The 20,159-nt window shown below is 54.0% G+C and overlaps 1 protein-coding gene across 3 annotated transcripts; it reads left to right on the top strand.

The window, feature by feature from the left end:
* Positions 1 to 782: 782 nt before the first annotated feature.
* BAK1 (BCL2 antagonist/killer 1) lies at positions 783 to 19,482 on the top strand. 3 transcript variants are annotated; one of them, XM_068660025.1, is made up of 6 exons: positions 793 to 958; positions 4,699 to 4,816; positions 11,243 to 11,378; positions 11,509 to 11,652; positions 13,721 to 13,901; positions 14,079 to 19,482. In XM_068660025.1, exons 2-6 carry the CDS (start codon positions 4,729 to 4,731, stop codon positions 14,181 to 14,183), a joined length of 654 nt encoding a protein of 217 aa, XP_068516126.1. In that variant the 5' UTR covers positions 793 to 958; positions 4,699 to 4,728; the 3' UTR covers positions 14,184 to 19,482. The 3 variants fall into 3 exon arrangements, with proteins under 3 accessions (XP_068516127.1, XP_068516126.1, XP_068516128.1); XM_068660027.1 differs by lacking the exon at positions 793 to 958 and adding an exon at positions 4,599 to 4,617; XM_068660026.1 differs by lacking the exons at positions 13,721 to 13,901; positions 14,079 to 19,482 and adding an exon at positions 12,666 to 13,504 and having other exon boundaries at positions 783 to 958.
* The last annotated feature ends 677 nt before the right edge of the window (positions 19,483 to 20,159 follow it).

Genomic DNA, 20,159 nt, shown 5'->3' with positions numbered 1-20,159 from the left:
GCAATCAAGCATTCAAACCGGCCCCAAACCCCTGCTTATCTGACAGCTCACAGCCCCAGCAGCAAAGCCCTTGGCAGCCTCCTGGGGGAAGGGAAGAAGCTGGGGCAGCTTTGGGGCTGAGACAAATAGCCACCCCCTGCAGAGCTATCTTGCTCTCTAGGGTGAATATCGCCCTTTCCTCCAGCTGCCCTGTGTTTGTTTTTTTTTTTTTTTTTTGTTTGTTTGTTTTTTTTTCTGATCTCAGCGGATTTCAGCTTTCCCAGGTGCGAGGCACCTCCACCACCACTGACCCTTTTGGCCTGGTGGTCCAAAAAAGAAGCTTCTTCCTGGAAACCTGAAATAGCCTGAGGGCTTTAACGCAGCTCCTGGTCCTACCTGCCAGGAGAACCCAACAGAGAGCGAGCCAGCAGCCTTCCCAAAGGCCAAAAAAAAAAAAACACTGGAGCCCACAGGGGATGCAGACACCCAGGGAATCACAGCAAACGGTGCCGAGGTGCATCGCACCACCCCTGCACCGCTGGGCTCAGCACCCAGAGAACCTCCCCGGGTATCCCGCAGCCGGGGGGTGCCCCCAGCCGGGGGGGTTCCCCCAAATCCCCCCAGGCCCCCTAAGAGCATTCCCCGGGCGCACGGCGCTGCTCCCAGCGCTGCCGCAGCCCCTTTCCCACGCTCCGGCCGGGGAGGGCGCCTCTAGAGGGAGCTGAGCTGAGCCCTGCCCGGCTCCGCTTCTGCATCTATGGTCTGGGGTTGGGTTTCTAATTTTTTTTTTTTTTTTTCGGTCTCTCTTCTTCTTTTCCCTCCTCCTCCCCGGCCCTGCTCGCTTCCTTCCCCCGCGCCGCGCCGCTGCGCTCCGGGGAGGAGGCAGGAAGGGAGCGGCGGGGATGGGGCAGCTCCCCGGAGGGATGCGTTAGGGCTCCCCGGGACCCCCCCCGGCCCCCCTGGACCCCGCCGGGAGCCGGTGAGTAGCGGGGACCCCCCCAGCCTCCGCCTGGATGCTCTTTCCAACTCCCCCCCCCTCCCCCCCTGGGCCGGGGCTGCTGAGCGCTGCCGGGGGTTGGGGGGGTTGAAATGCACCGGGGGGACCCTAGGGAGGTGGGAGGGGGTTGGGAGGGGGGGGGGGGACAGAGCCCCAGGGCCTCATCCTGCACTTTTCTGGTGCGGGAGATTTGAACTACACAGCGGAATGCAGCGGGCAGTGGTCTCCGGGTCAGGGCTGAAAGGTCTCGCTCCGTGCTGAGTGCTGCCCCAAAGAGCAAACATCGCCTCTTTTGGCGATGTTTGCTCCATTTTTTTTTTTGCGTTTTTCCCCCTCCTCTCTTTTTTTTTTTTTTTTTTTCTCCTCCCCTGTTTCTTCACTCGTGAGGCCACGGCAGTGACAGCCCTCCCGGCACCCCCATGCTGAGCCTAGGGTGCTGGGAAGCGTTTTTCGGGGCCATCGGTGACAAGAGCCGTGCCATGCCAGGCTGGGGACCGTGGTGACATCAGGCCAGCTCCATTCCAAGCCGTGACCTCAGCCCCGGGCATCACACGTGTGGCCCCATGGGCTCAGCTGCATGGTTTCCTGCTCAGCACCACCAGGACACGGGGGGGTGGCTGCAAGGTCCCCATCCCCGACAGCTGCTGCCGTGAGGCTCAAGGGCTGGGTGGGCACAGGAAAGCACAAAACTGGGCGAACTTCCCCCATTTGCTCTCTCCGGGGGGGGAGGGGGCTCTGCACTGAACGAGCAGGGGTTGGGGTCCTCTGGTCCTGCTGCCGCTTGCTTTTTGGTGGGGTCGCTGCATGGGCTGGGGGCCAGGCATGTGAAATGCTTCTCCCAGGGGACACTCCATGCATTTCCTGGAACGAGATTTTCATAACGCGTCGGGAGGCTGGGGCTGCTTCCCCCCTGTTCCTGTGGGTCCCCTGCCCTCCTGCACCCCACAAATCGGCCTCCCTTGCTGGGCTGGCCCCAGCATTTCCCTGCTGCCCAGGCACTGTCCTTTGGGAGAAAAGCTGGGAGAAGTTGAGCGATGGGCACGTCCTGGGGGTGCTCAGGAAGCGTGCCAGAGACCTTAGAGCAGAGTGAGGGAGGGCGAACCCAGGAACAGTTGAGGCAAAGGTCTTTTTACGAGGAAAGCCTGCAGGAAGGCCGATCCTTTGGCACGTGCTCATTAATAAAGATAAGGCTCCTGTGCCATGTCAGAGGTGTTGCTAAATCCACAGCTCAGGTGCTATCTGCTCCTTTTAACCCTTTGTGGCCTCCTACAAGAGCAAAAAGTCAGGGTGGAGGTGAATTGTCCCCTGGCTGAGTTAGACACCGCTCCTAGTGCTCTGCAGCCTCCCCGTGCCTTTTCCTGAGCCCTATGTCCCAAGCCCTGGAGGACCTTCATTTTCTGCTGCCTTGGGCTGTCTTTAAGCATCTGAGTGTCGTAATCCTCCTTCACACCCTCCCTGCTCTCTCCTGGCACAGCATTCTCATAACCAAAGGGAATGGGGCAAACCAAAGGGCAACAACCAGGAAGCAGGAGGAACGAGGGCTCTGGGTACCGGAGGGGCTGGGCTGAGGCACTGGCCCCAGCAGAGGCGGGCAGCCAGCTAGCTCAGAAATTCATTTAGTTTGCAGGAGTGGGACTTTTGGGTCCCATCTGGCAGTGGGTCGTAGCCCCTCGGCACACGCAGGGGACAGGGATGTGGCCACTGGCCCCAGATGTGCGCAGGAGGGCTGCGGTGCCCCGCAGTGTGAGAGAAGAAAGCGCTGCAAGAAACTATATTAAGAGGGAAACTGAAAATGAAAGTTCCTCTATGGCCCCAGTCGCAGCTTGCAACACTCACTTCCAAAGGCTTTGGCAGACAACAAGTGCGGAGCAACACATGAGTCAGCTGCGGCACAGGCTCCGGAGTTGGGTGTTCCCCCAGACATCCTTCAGATGGAGCAGTCGGAGCCACATCAGAAATTCATGGTTCTCGGTGGCTGAGGTTTGGGCAGAGGCCACGTGAATACGGCCGGCTGCATCAACAGCCCGTGCTGTAAAAGCTCCAGAGGCAATTAAACTCCGTCTGGGCGCATCCATGACCAGCACTGTGCTCAGCGCAGCCTTGGGCTGCAGCACTGCGAGGCATGGAAGAAATTCCTCCTGCTTTGGTTACTCACACACGGACAGAGAACTTCTCCCAGTCTGCTCTTGCTTCCCTTTGAAGCCTTCATATGGGAGGTGGGCTGCGACTTCAGCCTCACTGAGCGTGTGTTGGCTGCTCCAGGCGCTCGCTGAGCTGCCCGTGCCGTGTCCGTCCCTCCTCTGCTCCAAAGCCTGGCCTCCCTGCTGCCCCCAGCCTCCGCCACTGGTCCTCAGCATGTTTTCTGCTTTTCCTTGGATGGCGATGTACGAGGTCGGGGAGGAAAAGGGAAATCCTGTCCTCGGAGGCATGTAGGAAAAAACAGCACCTCCATCTGTGTGTCACCAGGGCTCAGAGTCCCTGGCTGCAGATATGCAAATACGTGAGGGCTTTCGAAGCCAGGCTGATAAACTTTGCATTTCCAGCCCCTCATCCCACCCTGGCTGGATACCTCACTTCACGATCTGTTTTATGATCTCTGTTTTTCTCTTCTGAATAATCAATGTGAGGCTGTAAGCTTGGCCCAGGTGTTGCACTCCTAAGCTTGACGTTGGTAGTTATTTATCTGCAACCAGCACATTTTTTTTCGTTATTTATTTTTGGCCAGAATATGATTTAAACTTTTGTGTGTCAGTGTGTCCTCACAAATTTAAAGCTGGTGCAAATCAGAAAAACCCACCAGCACAGCCCTATTAGAAGGCCTGGCTTGGGAACATGTACCGGCATGCTGAACAAAAGGCAAGCCGCCGCCGTGATCTAACCCCAACCTAAGCAGGCGGCCTCACTTCCTTCTCTGCACAAACCAGGGGTGATGTCAGTGTGATGAGCAGGGGGTAAAAGCAGCTGCTGAGAAATTTGCAGAGCCCTAAAGACAGGTATGGTTTTAGGTTGCCTCTGAAGCTCGGGAGCAGTTGGAGATGGACGCTTGGTTTAATTTTCTTATTCAGAGAGGAGCTGGGAAGACATGAGGAATGGGAAGTTAGGGAATCTGCGTATAGGAAAAGAGAGACTGGCAGAAATTGTGGAAAATGAGCCAGAGGTGCTTGCAGAGGGGAATTGGTGTTGTTGCTGGGGCAGCTGGCTGTGGTCACAACTTGGTTTGCTCTTGAGCAGTCATGGCCATGGCTCAGGCTGGCTGCAGTGGGAATGCAGTGGCTCAGCACCCGGCAGCCCTGCAGCCCTTGGTGCTGGGGTTTTGCTTTTCTTCCCAGTGTGAAGCTGCTGCAGGTGATGCCGTTGTTTGGGCTGGAGAAGCACTTTCTGGGTCATGGGGCAGCCAGTAGGTTTCCAGCAAGGGTGGGGAAGCGGGGTAGGGCACTGGGTGACTTTCCTATTGTGGCATATTACTGTCTGCAAACATCACGATGGGAAGAGAGGAGAAATCTAGCCAAAGGACTCGGTGTGACCGTGAGGGAGCAAGTGCAGGGAAGGGAGGAGCCAGGCTGCTCGTGGAGATAAAAGCAAGCCGTGCTTCTCTGAGCCCTTGACTCAGCCAAAGGGGCTCCGTGATGCTGACCTGAGAGGTGTGGGAAGGAGCAAGAGGTCTCCAGTGTGACTGCTGATGGGCCATACCCTGGCTCACGTCCTGTCTGTCCCCTCTCCAGGTAAAGCTGATCCTCCCCAGCATCTCTGCGATGGCCTCAGGGAACGACGGAGACCCACCGAGGGCCCACGGACGCCGGGGCAGCAATGGGCGCAGACTGTCAGAAGAGCTCAATTCAGGTAAAAAGGGGGATGTGCTATTCGGGGCTGGGGCAGGAAGCATATTCATTCAGCTGTGGTTTTCTAGTTTGTTTGCTTGTTTTTTTTTCCTGCTGTGTTTCTTCGAAAAGATGGTTTTTCACTCTTCCAAGGGCTTTGCGGGGCTAGGATAAGAAGTCAGCTCCGTCCATCTATGCAGAACTGAACTCCTGAGTTCACACACTCGGAGCTTTTGGGAGATGCTTGGTGTTGGGCTAGCACAGTGGGCAGCCAGGGGGCTTGCAAAGCATGCAGCAAACAGTGTGCAGGGAGCTGCTGAGAGCTGGGGTCTGCTGCCAGCTGGGTGCAGGCATGGGCGTGGGGTGAATTGCCCCAGCTGGCTGCTCAATGTGCCACAGGTGCTGGGTGTCATTTACTTTCCCTTCCGCCAACACAAGCGAGCGAAAGGTACTTGAGGTTTAAAGCAGGCAGGAGAACGTGCTGTGCCGAGTGGTTTCAGTGGTGCAGCATCGGCTGCCGGACCAAGTCGGGTCCCTGCTGTGTCAGGGCGGTGACAAAAAGTTTGGGGTCAGGAAGGGCAAGAAGCGGTGCCTCCCGTTCCCCATGCATCCCGAGCCCAGCAGAAGGTGTGATTGCATTGCCTGCTGATGGGTGAAACTGGGAACTGGACCGAAAGGAAGCTGGGAAAAGCCTCAGCTCCCGTTTTGTCCCCAGCTGATAAAATGCCGCTGCACAGTGAGGTGTTCAACGCAGGTGGCTTCTTAACCTGTTTTGCAGGTGGACTTGTAAATAAGTCTGAGTCACTGCTGCTCTGTCAATACTGGAGATTAGAAGTTATAGCTAACTGTTTATGTATCTGAGTCCAGATCCAGCTCAGAGCTGGTTTATGGGCCTGGTTATGTTGTTTGTATTCTGGTACAGCCCAGGCTCTTCTCCATCTCGGAGTACCATTTGTTCTGGATCCTGCTTGAACACATTAGAGGAGGGAAAAAACAAAACAAAACAAAACCACAACTGTCCTTCCCTTACCAAAGTCTACAAGGCATAAAAATAAATAAATTAGAGCAGTTGTTTACGTATGCTGATTTCCTGTTGAGGCCTATGAGATGCTGATGTGAAAACCTGCGAGAGGATTGGGCCCTGAACTCTAACCACACAGTTTTACAGTCACACTTCCTGTACGTTTGCAAACACTTACTGGCAATACTGGCACCCGTCTGTTTCCCAAAAATCGGGGGTCCACCTGGAATTTGGAGGATCCCTCTGTACCTCTTTAGGAGAAGCCACATGGACTCAGGTGGCAGCAAAAATGTGCAGCTTCCAACAACACGTGCTATGGGACTACTGGGTGGAAGAAAGCTTTTGTCACCAGGTATTAAGCCTGGTTTTCATTTAGGGCTTGCTTGCCTTGTTTGTTTGTGTTTGGATGCATAGGGAGCAAAGGGATTTCTCTGCTGGTCAAGGATTTGAGCGTTGTCCTGATCCCTTGTTCTACCAGGCCTTGCTTAGGGTAGGGACCAGATGCTGGTGTTTCTGCGAGGCTGGGTTGCAACCCACACTTCTCGTGTTTTTAGGGTTTTGTAGATGAAGGCAGGAGCCTTGTGGCAGTGTGTGATGAAGAGGAGGAACAATGTAATTCATGAACAGTCACGCAAAGGGGAGCAAACATTGCAGGAGGGCTGGGAGGCCCAGCACCAACAGTACTAAGCTGAGCTCAGGAAGTGGAGTTCCTAATTCAGAGAACGAACTCGTTAACCTTGCCCTACTTCATTTCCCATCTGTAAAATGGGGCTGGTGGCACTTCCCTGTTCAGACATGTTGCCAGGGTGTGCGCACAGCTCTGGGAACGGTTGGGATAACTACACTAAGGCTCAGGTCAGGGGGACATCCCATGCCAGGAGACATCCCATGGACATGGCTGTCCTCACACCTGCAGGTAGTTGTGCAAAATGCAGCTTACCGCCCCTACAGTGAAGAAGGACAAGTGCAAATACTATCTGTGCAGTCACACTTAGCTCCTGTATGGGCCACATTAGCTGGAATCCCAAAGCGCTTTGCTGAGAAAGGTGTAGGTGCTATATCTGCTTCTGCTGCTAGGGAAGTGGACAGAGATTTGGAACAAGGCTCTGTGAGGATGTCTGCTGTGTCAGGGTTGTGCCTGGAAAACCCAGCCATCTGACTCAGAGTTTGCAGTGCTAAACTGGCAACTGCTCTCTTACTCTGATTACCCGGGCTTTCTCATTTGTTTGTGTGCTTAATACTCACATAACAAACTCGGAGAGGTGTACGGCTTGGTCCCTAGTTGTTTATCTTAGCCATGGACTTGACATCGCATGCGAAAGAAATGATGAATTGATAAATAGTTGCTCGGAGAGGTTAGTCATGAGGACAGGAGGATGTGAGTAGCTCCATGTCTTCATCTCCAAGACCACCTGCAAAATGAGTAGAAAAAAAAGTGACCTGTTTAAGCCCAGGTTCTCATAGTTTCTGTAGAGCAACTGAAACTTTTTGAATGTGCTTTTCTTTGCTCTGGTGCCCCTGCAGGTCCCACCTCCAGCACAAACAGACATTGAGTATTGGATTTCCCTGTTGAACTGCATCTCCCATCAATATGAGATTTCCATTAAAAAAAAAAAAGTCATCCTTCTTATGGCTGCACAAGGGAATAGCCCTGCTCTGGAAGTGCCTTATGGCTCCTTTTTTCCTGCTGGAAAAGGATGTTCCAAAAAATCACTTCTAAAAACATTTTTGGGCCAGAGCTGATGCCCACCCATCTCAGGCATCCCACCGAGCACGGGGCCCTGCCTCCCTTCGCAGTCCCAGAGATCAGCAAATATGGGACAGGTCTCAGCTTGGGCAGCAAAGTACCTGAGCAAGACCATGCAGTGGCCCCCAGCCCCTACTGGGGTGGCACCCCCTGAATTAAAGCAGGTTCCTTGACTCCAGTCCAGGATCTGGACCAGAAAATCTCCCTCATATATAGAGAAATTTCAATCCTAAAACCAATGGCGTTTGCCCAGTAGCTCTGTGTGGTGGCTGTTTGAGGATCTCGCTCCTCTTTTGGGTGGGAAGATATTTTCTGTAAAGAACAGAGCAAGGGGAGTTGCTTTGTGCTGAGCAGATGACTCTGGGGAAGGCAGTTTTTCATTCACCTGTCTGGAAGCTCTGATCTCGAGCGATGCAGGGTTATGCCAGCACGATGCATTTTTGAGCTGATCAGCCTTTGATCCTAGATGGCATTGCTGACGACAGGGGTGGGTTACACAAGGTGCTGCCTGGCCTGGTGGAAGCTGGCTTAATTCCTTTAATGCAGATGCTGCTTGTCCCACACCTGAATTGCAACTGCAACCCCTCAAAGCAAAAACCTCCAGGGACTGTTCTTGGTCCCTTGAGCTGTCTTCTCCCTTGGGATCCAGCCGATGTTTCCCAGTTGGATATCAGTCTCTGTGCGGACAGCTACTGTGGTTATTGCCCATCTCCTGAGCTCAAAAGGGACGCTGCCAGGTTGCATCTGTCACTATTGCAGCCTGTAGCGGGGCTGTTAAGTTGTAATGACATCCGAGGGGTGATTTTTTGGAGGCTGATAGTTTTTACCAGCTGCACCCCGGGAGAGAGGAACAGTGAGAAAGAAAGCAGAATCCAGGCAAGAGGCTGCTCTAGGAGCCGGTCTGGCCTGGGTGCTGGGGACCGAGCATGATGGGGTCACCACTCGGCGAAAGGCAAGCGGAGCAGAGTCCTCCCCTGCAGCATGGGGTCTGCCTGATGCCGAGCCCCCTGGTACTGCCCCAGGAGCCCAGAGATGCAGGAGGAGCTCCAGCCTGCTCTGCACTGCTGGTCCTGAGCATCCATGTGGCAAGTCCCGATCCAGAGCCTCGTTCTTCCAGTGGGGGACACCCAGAGGTGGTCCCAGTAGGTGCTGCAGGTCAGCATATGGGAGAAAAAGGGGCACATCCTCCTGTCCTCATGTTACTAAAAGTAGTGCCTGGGATAGTTAAAAGCAGGGATTTTTGGGTATGCTTATTTCCTCTTTTGTTCTTGCAGTTTGTTTACTCTGCCTCTCACTGAAACTGTGACTCAGTCAGTTTCGTTTTCTGCTTACTGCTCCATGCTTGGCTCCTAGTAAGGTTGGATTTGTTTACCGCCAAATAAACCTGCTCCAGCAAAACAAAAAACAGTCCCCTGAAAACACAGCCACCGGGGCTTGTCACTTCCCTTCCCCTTTATTTACACAGCCCAAACACCCTGTAACCCGAGTCTCCGCCCGACAGGTCCTCTGCTGTCCCTGCACCACCCTACCCAGGGCTGGGTCCATCTCCAAGGGGCTGCGCAGGGGCCGTGGAGATGTCACCATCCCGTAGCATTGCTGTGTTGGGAATGCAAGTGGCCAGAAAACCGTGCACACGGGCTGGTGGGTGGATGTGCTGGGATGCCGGGGCCGGGTTTTGGCTGGGTTTGCTGCAACGAGCTGCCCCGCTTGCTGGTGCAGGTTTGCCTGATGGTTGTGTGCTCCCAGTGCACCTTGAAAACCATCACCTAAAGCCGCAGGTCTGCGGGGTCCTGCTGTCCTGCTGCTGCTTTAACTGTGCACAGTGCTTTGTACCTCGTTTAATGTCTGTGAATCTGTGGTGTGCACATGGTATTTCTGTCCCTTACATTTTGTGGATGTGCTCGTGGTATTTCGGTCCCCTATAGGTTTTACAGATGTGCCATGGTATTTTGGTCCCCTACAGATTTTGTGGATGTGCCCGTGGTATTTCTGTCCCGTACATATTTTGTGACTTAGAAAAGAAATTGGGAAGAAGTGCATTAACTGGACTTCAGAGCTGATTCCCCCAAATCCTGGGCTGCTAAACTAGTGCTGTAAGCCTGAGTGTTCCTCCAGCCAGAATACATTCCCCGGGGTAGCTGAAACCAAGCTCTAATCAGAGACACCCTGTGACAGACCAGGTACTTTCCCCAGGAGCTATGCAGTGCGTGAGATAAGGTATCGGTCACCATGGTACCTTTGGACTGGGACGCCTACTGGGGGCTCCCTGCTCCAGGTCCCAGCTGCAATAAGACCCTTTCCCATCCCCGAGCAGCACAGGGTGCACAGAAGAGGTGCTGCCCTCTTCTCGAAGGATCTGTCCCCATGCCCCACGTGCAGTTCTTGAGCCCGAGCAGCATCCAGATGGCGCAGGTTTGCCGCTGCTACTTGCTCCTGACTCATTTCCTGCCTGAGCTCGGTTTTCGCGCGCACTGTCAGAGCCGGTGACGTGACTGCCTGGGTGCCTGCCCCCGCTGAACCCCAAATAGCTGGCGTGCCAAACCCTGCTTGTTTACGAGAGCAAGGGAAGGAAGCTGCGGCACCCAAACCCAGCACAAGCACCAGCTCACAGCCCAGAGCCTCTCCATGCCCAGGGCTCGTTTCCTCCACATGGGTTCGTTAACAAAGCGCAGGGCCTGGGGGTTCGCACATGGCTGTGTTCAGACCCCTCGCTGGGCTGTTTGTCTGCTTGCCAGTGCAAGATAAGGAGCCACCTTTTTGGTGTATGATTTCTGAGTTATTCGAAAAACTCATCTTTCTGTTCCTGCCGGCAGCCCGTGCACAAGGCACAAACCCTCCCCTGGCCTCGTCGCTGATGGGCGTAGGTGAGACTGGCAGTGAGCGATTGAATCAGCCAAATTATTATCAGTTATTCCAAAATGACCAGTTTAACCTTTGGTCACTGTGTCATTGCTGATGCCACGCAAGGGCACGATCATGGGTGGCATTTAAATAGAAACAACCCTGCATTGTTTGCTGAGAGGCTTTTCTGCACTGATTGAGCTTTGCCTCTTGGGGTCTGGGTCCAGGATTCCTGAATTTATCTCTGCTGAGCAGTTCCCTTACAGAGAGGTGCTGCCACGTGGGGAGAGCTTGAATGTCAGCAATGTGTGTGGTGATAGTCCTGTGTCTGGACAAAAAAAAGGATCCAAATGTGGCCCGTGCCCCTCCAAGAAACAAGTCTGGCATCGAAATGAGCTTTCTGAGAACTGATCCATGTTGGATTGCTTTTGCATTACTTTCTGCTGTTCACTTATAGCTGTGAACCCCAACCCTGCAACTGCAAGGGAAGAGGCAAACTTGGCTGCGTTTGTCATGTCCTGGGGACTCCTGAAATGCTGTGCAGACCCCTGGCAGAGGGCTTGGCTGGCTGCTGAGAGCAGCGACCGCCCGAAATGTGAGCACCATTTGGGTGTTCATCCAAGGGAGAGGGGCTGGGGATGAGACACAGGGCCACAGGGTGAGGGGAAGGATGCAGACTGCGATGGGAGGGCACCACCAAGGATGCACATGGAGAAAGGAGATGTTTGAGCAGGCCAGCACAAATTCAGGCTGGAAACGAAGGTGTGATCCCTTTCCAACTTGGGGAAAGCAAGCAGGTGAGCTGCCCCCTTGACTTTTCTTCCCCTTGTCTCTCTCAGAAGACCAGGTGGCTCAGGAAACCGAGGAGGTGTTTCGGAGCTATGCCTTCTACCGCTACCAACAGGAGAGAGAAGAGAGCGGGGAAGAAGTGCCCTTGGACCCGGAGATTGCGGAGATCCAGCAAGACCTGGGCAGGTAAAACTCAGGCACCAAGTGCACGCACATCCCTCTACCCTGCCCCAGGCCAGGCCCCATTACAGACCTGCTTCTGGTCTTATTGGGAAGCCTGGCCTGTCTGTTGTAATGCCATTTTTCCCCTGGGCAGTACCGGGAGCCTGGTGGGGAGGCGCCTGGCCATCATCGGCGATGACATTAACAAGCGGTACGACGCTGAGTTTCGCTACATGCTGAAATCCTTGCAGCTCACCAAGGAGAATGCCTACGATTACTTCATCAAGATTGCCTCCAGGTAAGGCGCCAGCGCCCTTGGTGCAGGCAGTAAACCTTCTCCTGGAGGAGGACAGGGATGGAAAGGTCCCGCTGGGTGCAGTGCAGCCCATTGAGACCTTGTCCCCAAGCCCAGAGCAGCCACCCCTGCTGCAGCACACAGACTCTGTTGGTTCAAACTCCATCCACATCCCTGCCTTGAGCTTTGTCCAAGCTCACCATGAAGGTTCCTGCGTTTTCTGCCTCTGCTCTTGCTCCTGCTGGCACAGTCTTCACACATTATCCCCTCGGCCATGCAGCGGTGGTCCTTGTTCAAGCTGTCTGGGGGCAGAAAGTCTGGGGAAAGTGGCTGGGAAGCGGGGCCAAGCAAACGTCCCAGCTCCCATTCAGGTGTACAACCAGCCCCAGACCAAGGCATAGCTGCTGCTGGTCCCAGCACTGCCTGGCTGGTGGCTGGAAGTCCTGGAGGGCCAAGCTTTTGAAGGACACAAAGAAAACACAGCCCTGGGGAAGGGCAGGCGCTTGCTGCCCATGGTGGTGTCCGGTTGGAGCAGGATGGGGCTGGCTCCAGATGTTGGGATGCCCCAAAAGCCTGCAGCTGTCTGGTGCAGGCAACGTGTGCCCAGCTTTCCCACTTCAAACACAGCAACGGGATGAGGACTGAGATGCAAACACCTGGATAACTTTTTGCCCTGAATGCACCAGATGCAAACTCATGTCTGTGTCCTGAGGCACCTTACTCTGCAGCATTACGCCGGCTCCACTGAGGTGGCTGCAGATGCTCCAACTGTGCCTTGAGGGGCTCAGTCCTCACCCCTCTCCCTGCATTTTGTCCATAGGAAAACCAAGACCCCGTGCACATTTAAGGGTTTGCCCAGGGTCCTGCAGAAGACCCCTGGCAGGGCTTTTCTGGGTTCTGGCCCCGGGCTCTGGCAGCTCCTGTGGTGCAGACCCGTCCCCGCGCACCCTCTGCTCGGTGTGTGTTGTCTAACTGCCTCTCTTCTGTCCTCTTCCTGCTCCCCTCTCCTTGGGAAGCCAAGCTGCGCTGTTTTCACCGCTTTGCCACCCTGAGGCGGTTAACGCACCGCAAACAGGTAAATTAACCTCTGTCCCTCTCTCTGTGCTACCTGTGTCCTCGTGGTTCCTTCCCTCGCCCTCTGCGACCGGCTCTGCAGAGAGGAGAGCTTCCTTCAGCTGTGCAGGGACAGCTGGGGCAGCACCAGGTTAAAACGCAGCACTTACTTTTCTTTTTCCCCTTCTTATTTTTTTATTTATTTTTGATTTTATTTTTCTTTTCCTACTTGCTTACCTTGCTGGAAAACAAGAAAAAAAAAAAGTCTAGGTAAATCAGTGCCAAACCTGCACATGGCAGATTTGTGCCCACAGCAGCTGAAACTGGGATCAGGAACATTAGGACACAACTTAGATGTATTTTGGAGCCCCCCAGCCCTTGGGAGCATCAGCTGAAGGCGAGATCAGCTGTAGGTCTGGGAGGGGTGTGTGCAGGAAAAGGGAAAATCCTGTTCCTTCTGCCTGGGATGCTGTGGTGTACTTGGGCTGCTGTTCCTGCTCCCAGCTGCATGTGCAGCAGCTTCGGAGCTTGCTGCAGCCTACAGCCAACTTAAAGTGGCACCTGCTCCAGCTTGCCGGGGTTAACACCCTGGCTTGTGAAAACCCAAGTAGCTCAGGAGCTTCTTCACAGGAGCCAGCATGCCCCTGTATTTGGGTGCAGACCTGAGGGAACGATGGAATGGGCAGGAGGGTGGCAGGACAGCCACAGCCATCCCAAGGTGGAATCAGTTCAGCAATTCAGAGCCTGTAGCTGTGTGTGCAAGGTTTGGAAGCTTCCTTTTTTTCCTACAACATCCCCAATCCACCTGGCTGGGATGTCTGTGTCAGCGTCTGTGGCCGAGGCTGTGGTTGCTCTGCTCTGAAAGCACATGAGGTTATTTATTGGTGGCCACGTGTTGCTTGGCCACAAAATCACGGCTTTGCCCAGGCGGCAGGGATGCGCCTCAAGGACTAGGGAGGCGAGCCAGCCTCAGCAGTTTTGGGGGGCGATTTAACCAAACCTACCGGCTTCGTTTCAGCCTGTTTGAAAGCGGCATTAACTGGGGCCGGGTGATCGCGCTGCTGGGCTTCGGCTACTGCATGGCCATCCACGTCTACCAGCACGGCATAACAGGCTTCCTCCGCCGCATCGCCCGCTACGTGACGGAGTTCATGCTGCGCAACCGCATCGCCCAGTGGATCGCCCAGCAGGGAGGATGGGTGAGCCAGGGGGGTCACGGCTTGTGCCCTGGGGGACCTGGGGGACAAGGGGAGGCTGATGGGCTCCGAGGTGCAGCTGAGGTTGGTGGGGCCGGCAGCGTGGGCAGAGCAGGAGGCTGGCCCAGGCAGGGTGCAGGCAGATCTAATGCCCCCTGCTAACTCTCTGTTTCCCGTCAGGTGGCTGCACTCGATCTGGACAATGTTTACATGAAGTACATGCTGGCGGTGGTGGCCCTGGTGATGGTGGGGCATTTAGTGGTACGACGCTTCTTCAGGCCCTGACCGACGTGGGGGCAGAGACTGGGGGGTCCGGCCAAGCTCTCTCTCAAACCTCTGTACTGCATTGACATCTCCCAGGAGAGGGGGGCGATTTGAGGAACTTCTGGGGGAGAGAGAGCGCAGCTTGGACCTGTGACCCTCCTGCTGCAAGATGCAGGGTCTCTGCCACCTGCAGCGATGCCACCAGGAGCTACAGAGAGAGGCAGTGGGGGGGGGGAAGGTTTGACTTTGTTGGCTGTTTTAAGCCTCACTGTGCTGAGGACAGAGCATCACCGTGACCCCAGTAGCCCGCAACAGGGAGGCAGGAAAACAGGCTCCTCTGGAGGAACAAAAGCATTGTTGCGATAATGCCAGCGTGGGCGTATCTGTGCATGTGTCTTATGTCTCTTCCACTCTGTGCTGTTCCTAAGACACTCCATGGGGTAGGCACAGAGCTCCCCCATTGCTGCTGGCTCTAGCCCAGACTTGCATTCAAAGAGGGATTCCAGCCTTGGTTGCTCCGAGCATTGGTTGTAAGTCCCTGGAGGGGTGAGCCAGAGTTAGAAAGCTATGTGGTGCTTGCTTTCACCTTCCCCATGCTCCTAACCCCAAATACTTGAGCTTTCCCTTTCCTTTTAGCAAGCAACCCCTTCCCATTTTTAAAGGAACATGGTGACAGGAGCACAACCTATTATCTGACAATCGATGGCAGCAGCCAGCAGTGCTGGCACAGGCAGACTTACCCTGCCCCAGCCCAGAGCCCAAACCTGCAGCATCCCATGGCCGATGCTGGTCTCAGGGCCGCAGTCATGCCTCGCTGCCTGCACCCCAGCTATTGCAGGAGTTCAGAGGCTGCATGCCAGCAGGCCTTGGGAAGCAGCAGGTTTCCAAACACTAAAAAGCTGTGGGGTGGTGACTTGGGGGTGTGCAGGCAGCCTGCCCTCCCTCCAGTCTGCTGGCTGCTTCCATCCAGCACACTGCACGCTGGCACGTGAGCAGCCCCAGTACAACCAGTTGGTTCCCTTGCTCTCACTGGGAGGCACTGGTTGCATCTCACCCCTGCACAGGCTCTTTGTTATGTCCTCTTTGAGCTAGGGCTGCCACGTTGGGGCTGTGGGGACAGCAGGGTACAGCACGCTGCCCTGGTAACCCATGGCTTTTTCAGCAAAGGATTTGACCTTGTTCTTGACTAATGCTTGAACATGAGTTTTGGGGGAGGCAAGGACCCACGCAGGTGCTGCTCAATCTCCAATCTTTCTGACTTTTGCAAATTAGGGAGAGCATCCCAGTGCAGATTGCATGGTTTAGTTCCATCTGTTCTTTTTACTCCAGGTGACTATAAGGCTTGAAACTGTGACTGGCCCTGTCTGAGCCATTCCAGCATCACTGAGCTCCTAGAGCAGCTCAGCCAGCTGGGGGAGGGAGCCAGGAGGACCTCGGAGGTAGGAAATGAGCCACGGACCCGTGCCTGAGCTCCTCTCCTGTCACAGAGGGACCCTGGGGCTGGAGCAGCACCACAGGCATAAGCAGCCTGAGCCCTCTACCCACTGGGGCTGCCCCATAATGGCAGGACCTTGCCTGGCTTTGCTACAGCAAAATGGGCTGGGGGACCACAACTGCCCTTGCTCTGGCTCATCCCCATGGCAGGGGGGTCACTGTGGCAGGGCTCACCCAGCTCACCCACAGCCCTGCCTAGGGTCACTGGGGTGGGCAAACTGGGGGCAGAGGGAGCAGCCCTTTTGCCCCACTGTACCAAAGGTGTTCCTGGCAGACACCTGGCTGTCATGTTTTTAAAACCTTCCTCTATCACCTCACCGTGTCATTACTTCCTACCTTTGTCTTCAGGTGGATTTTTTCCTCAATGTCTCTCCCTTGGGACTTTGTGTCCTGTCAAAGTACAGACAGAGGACACCTGGCAGCCTTCCTCCTTGCAGCTTAGCGCAGGACCAGCCATAATTTTGTATCACTTATGTCCCTCAAGTTCCTTTTCTTTTTTTTAACGAAAGAATAGCAAAGTCTTTGGCCTCTTTCCATATCAGTCTTTCTGTGCCCATCACTTTCTGCAGTATCCCAATCCCTGGTGGAGTGTCCTGGACTGTATTCCCTAAAAAGGCATTAAAATATTTACTATAATATTCTTCTGCTATATATCTGTTTGGGTTGCTTTCTTTGTAATACGTATGTGCTGAGCAGCACAAGCCTGCAGTGGTTTGTCTGTGCCCAGGTTTTGCAGCTATGCTCATGCTCTGTGAGCAGCTTGACCTCCCTGTAGTTTATCTGTCCCCTTGCAAGTGCACTTCTTCGCATTTATCCACACACAGCTTCATTTACCATCCTGCCACCTGTTCAATTGTCTTGAGCAGATCTCGAGATTTCCTGACTCTTCTCTGGCACGAACCACTCTGAACAACCTAGTGTTATCATCTGCAGTTTCCTCTCCCCCTAGCTTACCTTCTTTTTCTGGGTGAAAACACCACCAGATGGAGCTTTTTTGCCACAGCGAAAATGGACTGATAATTGTTATTTTCCTTTTCTCTTAATCAGTCATGTTATTGACCTGCCACGGTCCTCTAGTTGTCTGATTTGGTTATGTCTCCAGCAGGACTTTTTCCAGAGGGCCTTGGAAAGAAAACAGTACATCAACTTTTATTCACTACTTTACTGACACACTCCAAGAACTCTAACAGATTGGAGTACTTCTGCTAGTACAGAAAGTCATGCTGCTTGTAATTTATTCTCATCTTCCAGAGAAGGGGTTTCACCCTGCAAACCACATTCAGACGTAAGGCCATTTAAATAAAGGCAATTTTTCAGCTTTATGGTAGATGATCAATCCTTAGTAAAGTCTGTGATACCAGGACTGAGAAGGGAACTTCTGACGTAGGTGCTGTACAAAGGGAAGTTTCCGTTTTAGCTATTTCCTCAGGGGATTTGCAGGGAGGATTGCCTCAGGGTATCAGCACGTCATCTCACTCTGCTCTCACCTCTCCCAGCTTTCCTGGCACCATGGCTGAGCAGACAGGCTCAAAGTGGGAACGTGAATGGGTGGCTGCTCTGTAGTACTGCGTCCCGTCACTGGATGGCCACAGCACTGCAGCCACAGCCACCTGGGTGCTGAACTCCCACAGGGGGAAAATCCTGCTTCCAGGCCCCCTCTTTGGCCAGGTGACGGGTGGTTTGTGCCCCCAGAGCTGTGCCGTACACCAGGCCCTGGCACGCAGCAAGGGCAGACATGGCTGGGCCGGGGCCTGACCGCTGCTGGGAGCAGGATGGGCTGGGGCTGCTGGACCCAAGGCAGAATAAGGTGAGAAGGCTTTGTCCTCCCCAGCAGATGCTCTTTGCAGGGCCGGTGGGCCCTCTGAAGAGCTGCAGCAGGAATCTACCTCAAAGCCCCACAAGGCGGAGTTCAGGGAAGGGCCTGGCTGAGGCACCGCAGGGCACCTGGGCTACGTGCAGGCAGCTTTAGCTCAGGCTGGAAGCGTCAGGAGCCCTTTTTACCAAAATGTGCATCCCTACTACAGAAGTAAGAGCTCTAAGGAAGAAAAAAAAAATAATAATAAAAAAAATCTCAGAATAACCCCAAATGTTCCCTGAAAGGTTGAATCAATCAGTTCCTTCTGGAAGGATAAAGACCTGATCAATATTTTTAAGCAGTGTAAGCTGTGTTTAAACAGCAACCTGATACCCTGTATGAAAAGAAGCCCACGTAATGCACTGGTTGGCAGGCTCTCCCTGTTGTCACCTTCCTAGCCACTATGGTGCTATTGGGGTGTGGCTGCCCCCAAAGCTTTGGTTTCTTCCCCAGTGAGCAAGAGAAGCAGGGAGAGGAAACCCTCAGCTGGAAAAGAAAAGCAGGAGAGCAGAAGGCTCAGCTCTGGTTGCTCACAAGGAGGGGATTGTTCACTGGCTCAAACGGGTGAGAAGGAATGTTTCAGCCCCTGTCAAAGACAACTGAATCACTGCAGGGTTTGATGGTGACATAGCAGCTGGAGCAGATGTGGCATTTGTCTAGCAGTGACCCAAGCCAGGGCTGTGTTTCGGGAAGGTCTGGCTCTCTGTGATACCTGTACCGGCTGGCACCTGTGCCTGCCTGACTCTATACCGGGTAGGGAAAGGAACTGAAGGCTCCTGCTGCTTCCCTTCTCCACCCAGCCCTGTTACATGGGATGGTTTCAGCATCGTGGTGCCCGGTGAAGGCTTAGGTGCACCCTCGAAGCAGCAACGAGGGTTGCAGGCAGTGGTTCCAGCCCCCAGGGCTGGAGGTGTTGGAAATGGGTGCGAGCCAGGGCTGCTGATCGAGGTCAAGGCCACGTGCTCCATGATGCTGTTCCCAGTCCCTCTCTGCTGGGTCCCTGCACATGAAGGATTTCAGAGAGGAAATTGGGGCTTTTCTGGTGGGTATTTCTTTTGTGCCAGAGGCAGCCCAGAGGAGGTGCTAAGTGACACAGAGTTGCCCAGACAGAAAATTCTTCCTTCAATTTGAAGTGTGTGTTTGTGAGTGGGCAGGGAGATTTAATTCATATTGGTAATAATGGGTCTGTAAAAAGGGGGTGAGAAGCTGGAGGAAGAGCATCTCATTTAATGAGTTTAGTCTGAGGGCATGGTGTATTCCCCCTCCACCCCAGCTCTTTTCTCCTGAATGGAGGAAGCTGCCTGAGCTATCAGCTTGCTTGTCAGCACATCCTCTCACTTGTGGCTGTTCCTCATGCTGTGAGCCAACAGCCCAAACCCTCCCTGCCAAACGCAGGGAACAGCAGGGTTCAGGCTCCGAGGACCGCTGCCCCAGAGAGACCAGTGTCTTTGCAATCAGGACTGGTGGCAGCTTTCTGTGAAGCTCTGTGTGATAGGTTTATGCATATACTTGAAGCCACGCTGTCTCTATTCACTCTTCCTCACCTTTCTGGCAGCAGCATAGCGCACGATGCTCCACACAGCTCCCTCCCCAGCTCCTTTCTGTACCCCTCCAGGAAGCCCTGCTCAGGAAGAAGACGGGGTACATGATGGAGCAGAAAAGCATTCCTTGCACTGACTCTGGAGGGGTGGGAAGGGGCTGGTGAACACCTTTTCTTTCCAGTGGGAGGAGGAGGAGGAGGAGGAGGAGAGGGAGGAGGCAGGCCACCGGTTGTGCCAGGGGCAGCCAGAAGGAGCTGCCTGCAGACCAGACCAGCTTTAAAGGACAGACAAAGGGGCTGTGTGGAACATGGTGGCTTGCTTTTACCACAAATTTCTTCTGCATTTCTTTCACAAATATTCTGTTTTAAAGTGATGTAATATATATATATATATATTTGAAAATAAAAAAAAAGGTACATGCAGCGCTTTCCAGATGTGTTGATTTTTTTTTTCCTGGAAGATGTACTCCTTTCATTGTGCATTTTAGGTTCCTTTGCAAAAATTTGCAAGAGCTATTCAGTCACAGGCTCAGTTTCACCATTAGTTTAGGGAGATCAGGCCTTCTTGTATGTTTTCTAGCATAAAGAGCTAGGTGGGGACAGGAACGTGCTTCTGAACCTCACTTTGCCGTCCAAGACAGTGCCATCAGAGCAGGTGCTGCAGGGATGAAGGAGACAGCAGCAGTAATCGTCTGTCTGATCAGCCCCTTGGCCTGCCCAGAAGTTAAGGATCTTATCTCTGATGTGTCCACACCTCAACAAGCAATAAGGATAGGAAATTGCAAGAGAAAAATCCATTACAGAGGCGTACAGCAGGGTTCTCAGCTGCTGTAAAACACTCCGGGAAGTGAAAGGAAACTGATGTTCTTATCAGAAGTGTCCAACACCGCTGAGACTGGGAGGTGCTACCACCTTCACAGAGCAGTCACAGCGCTAAGCACACAGCAGAAGCTGGCACAAAGATGCCCCAAGGAAACTGGGGCATGAGCACTCCTGCAACAGCAACCATCCTGGGCAGCCCTTCTCAAACCCCATCCCAGATCCCCAGGCTCTGCCACATTCACCCGCTCTCTTTCCACACCCCAAGGCAGCACACAGGCTCATACTC

Source organism: Anas acuta, chromosome 24, assembly GCF_963932015.1.
Source record: "Anas acuta chromosome 24, bAnaAcu1.1, whole genome shotgun sequence".
NCBI lineage: Eukaryota > Metazoa > Chordata > Aves > Anseriformes > Anatidae > Anas > Anas acuta.
Note: the sequence above shows the minus strand (reverse complement) of the source record. Positions and strands in the feature narration are given on the sequence as shown.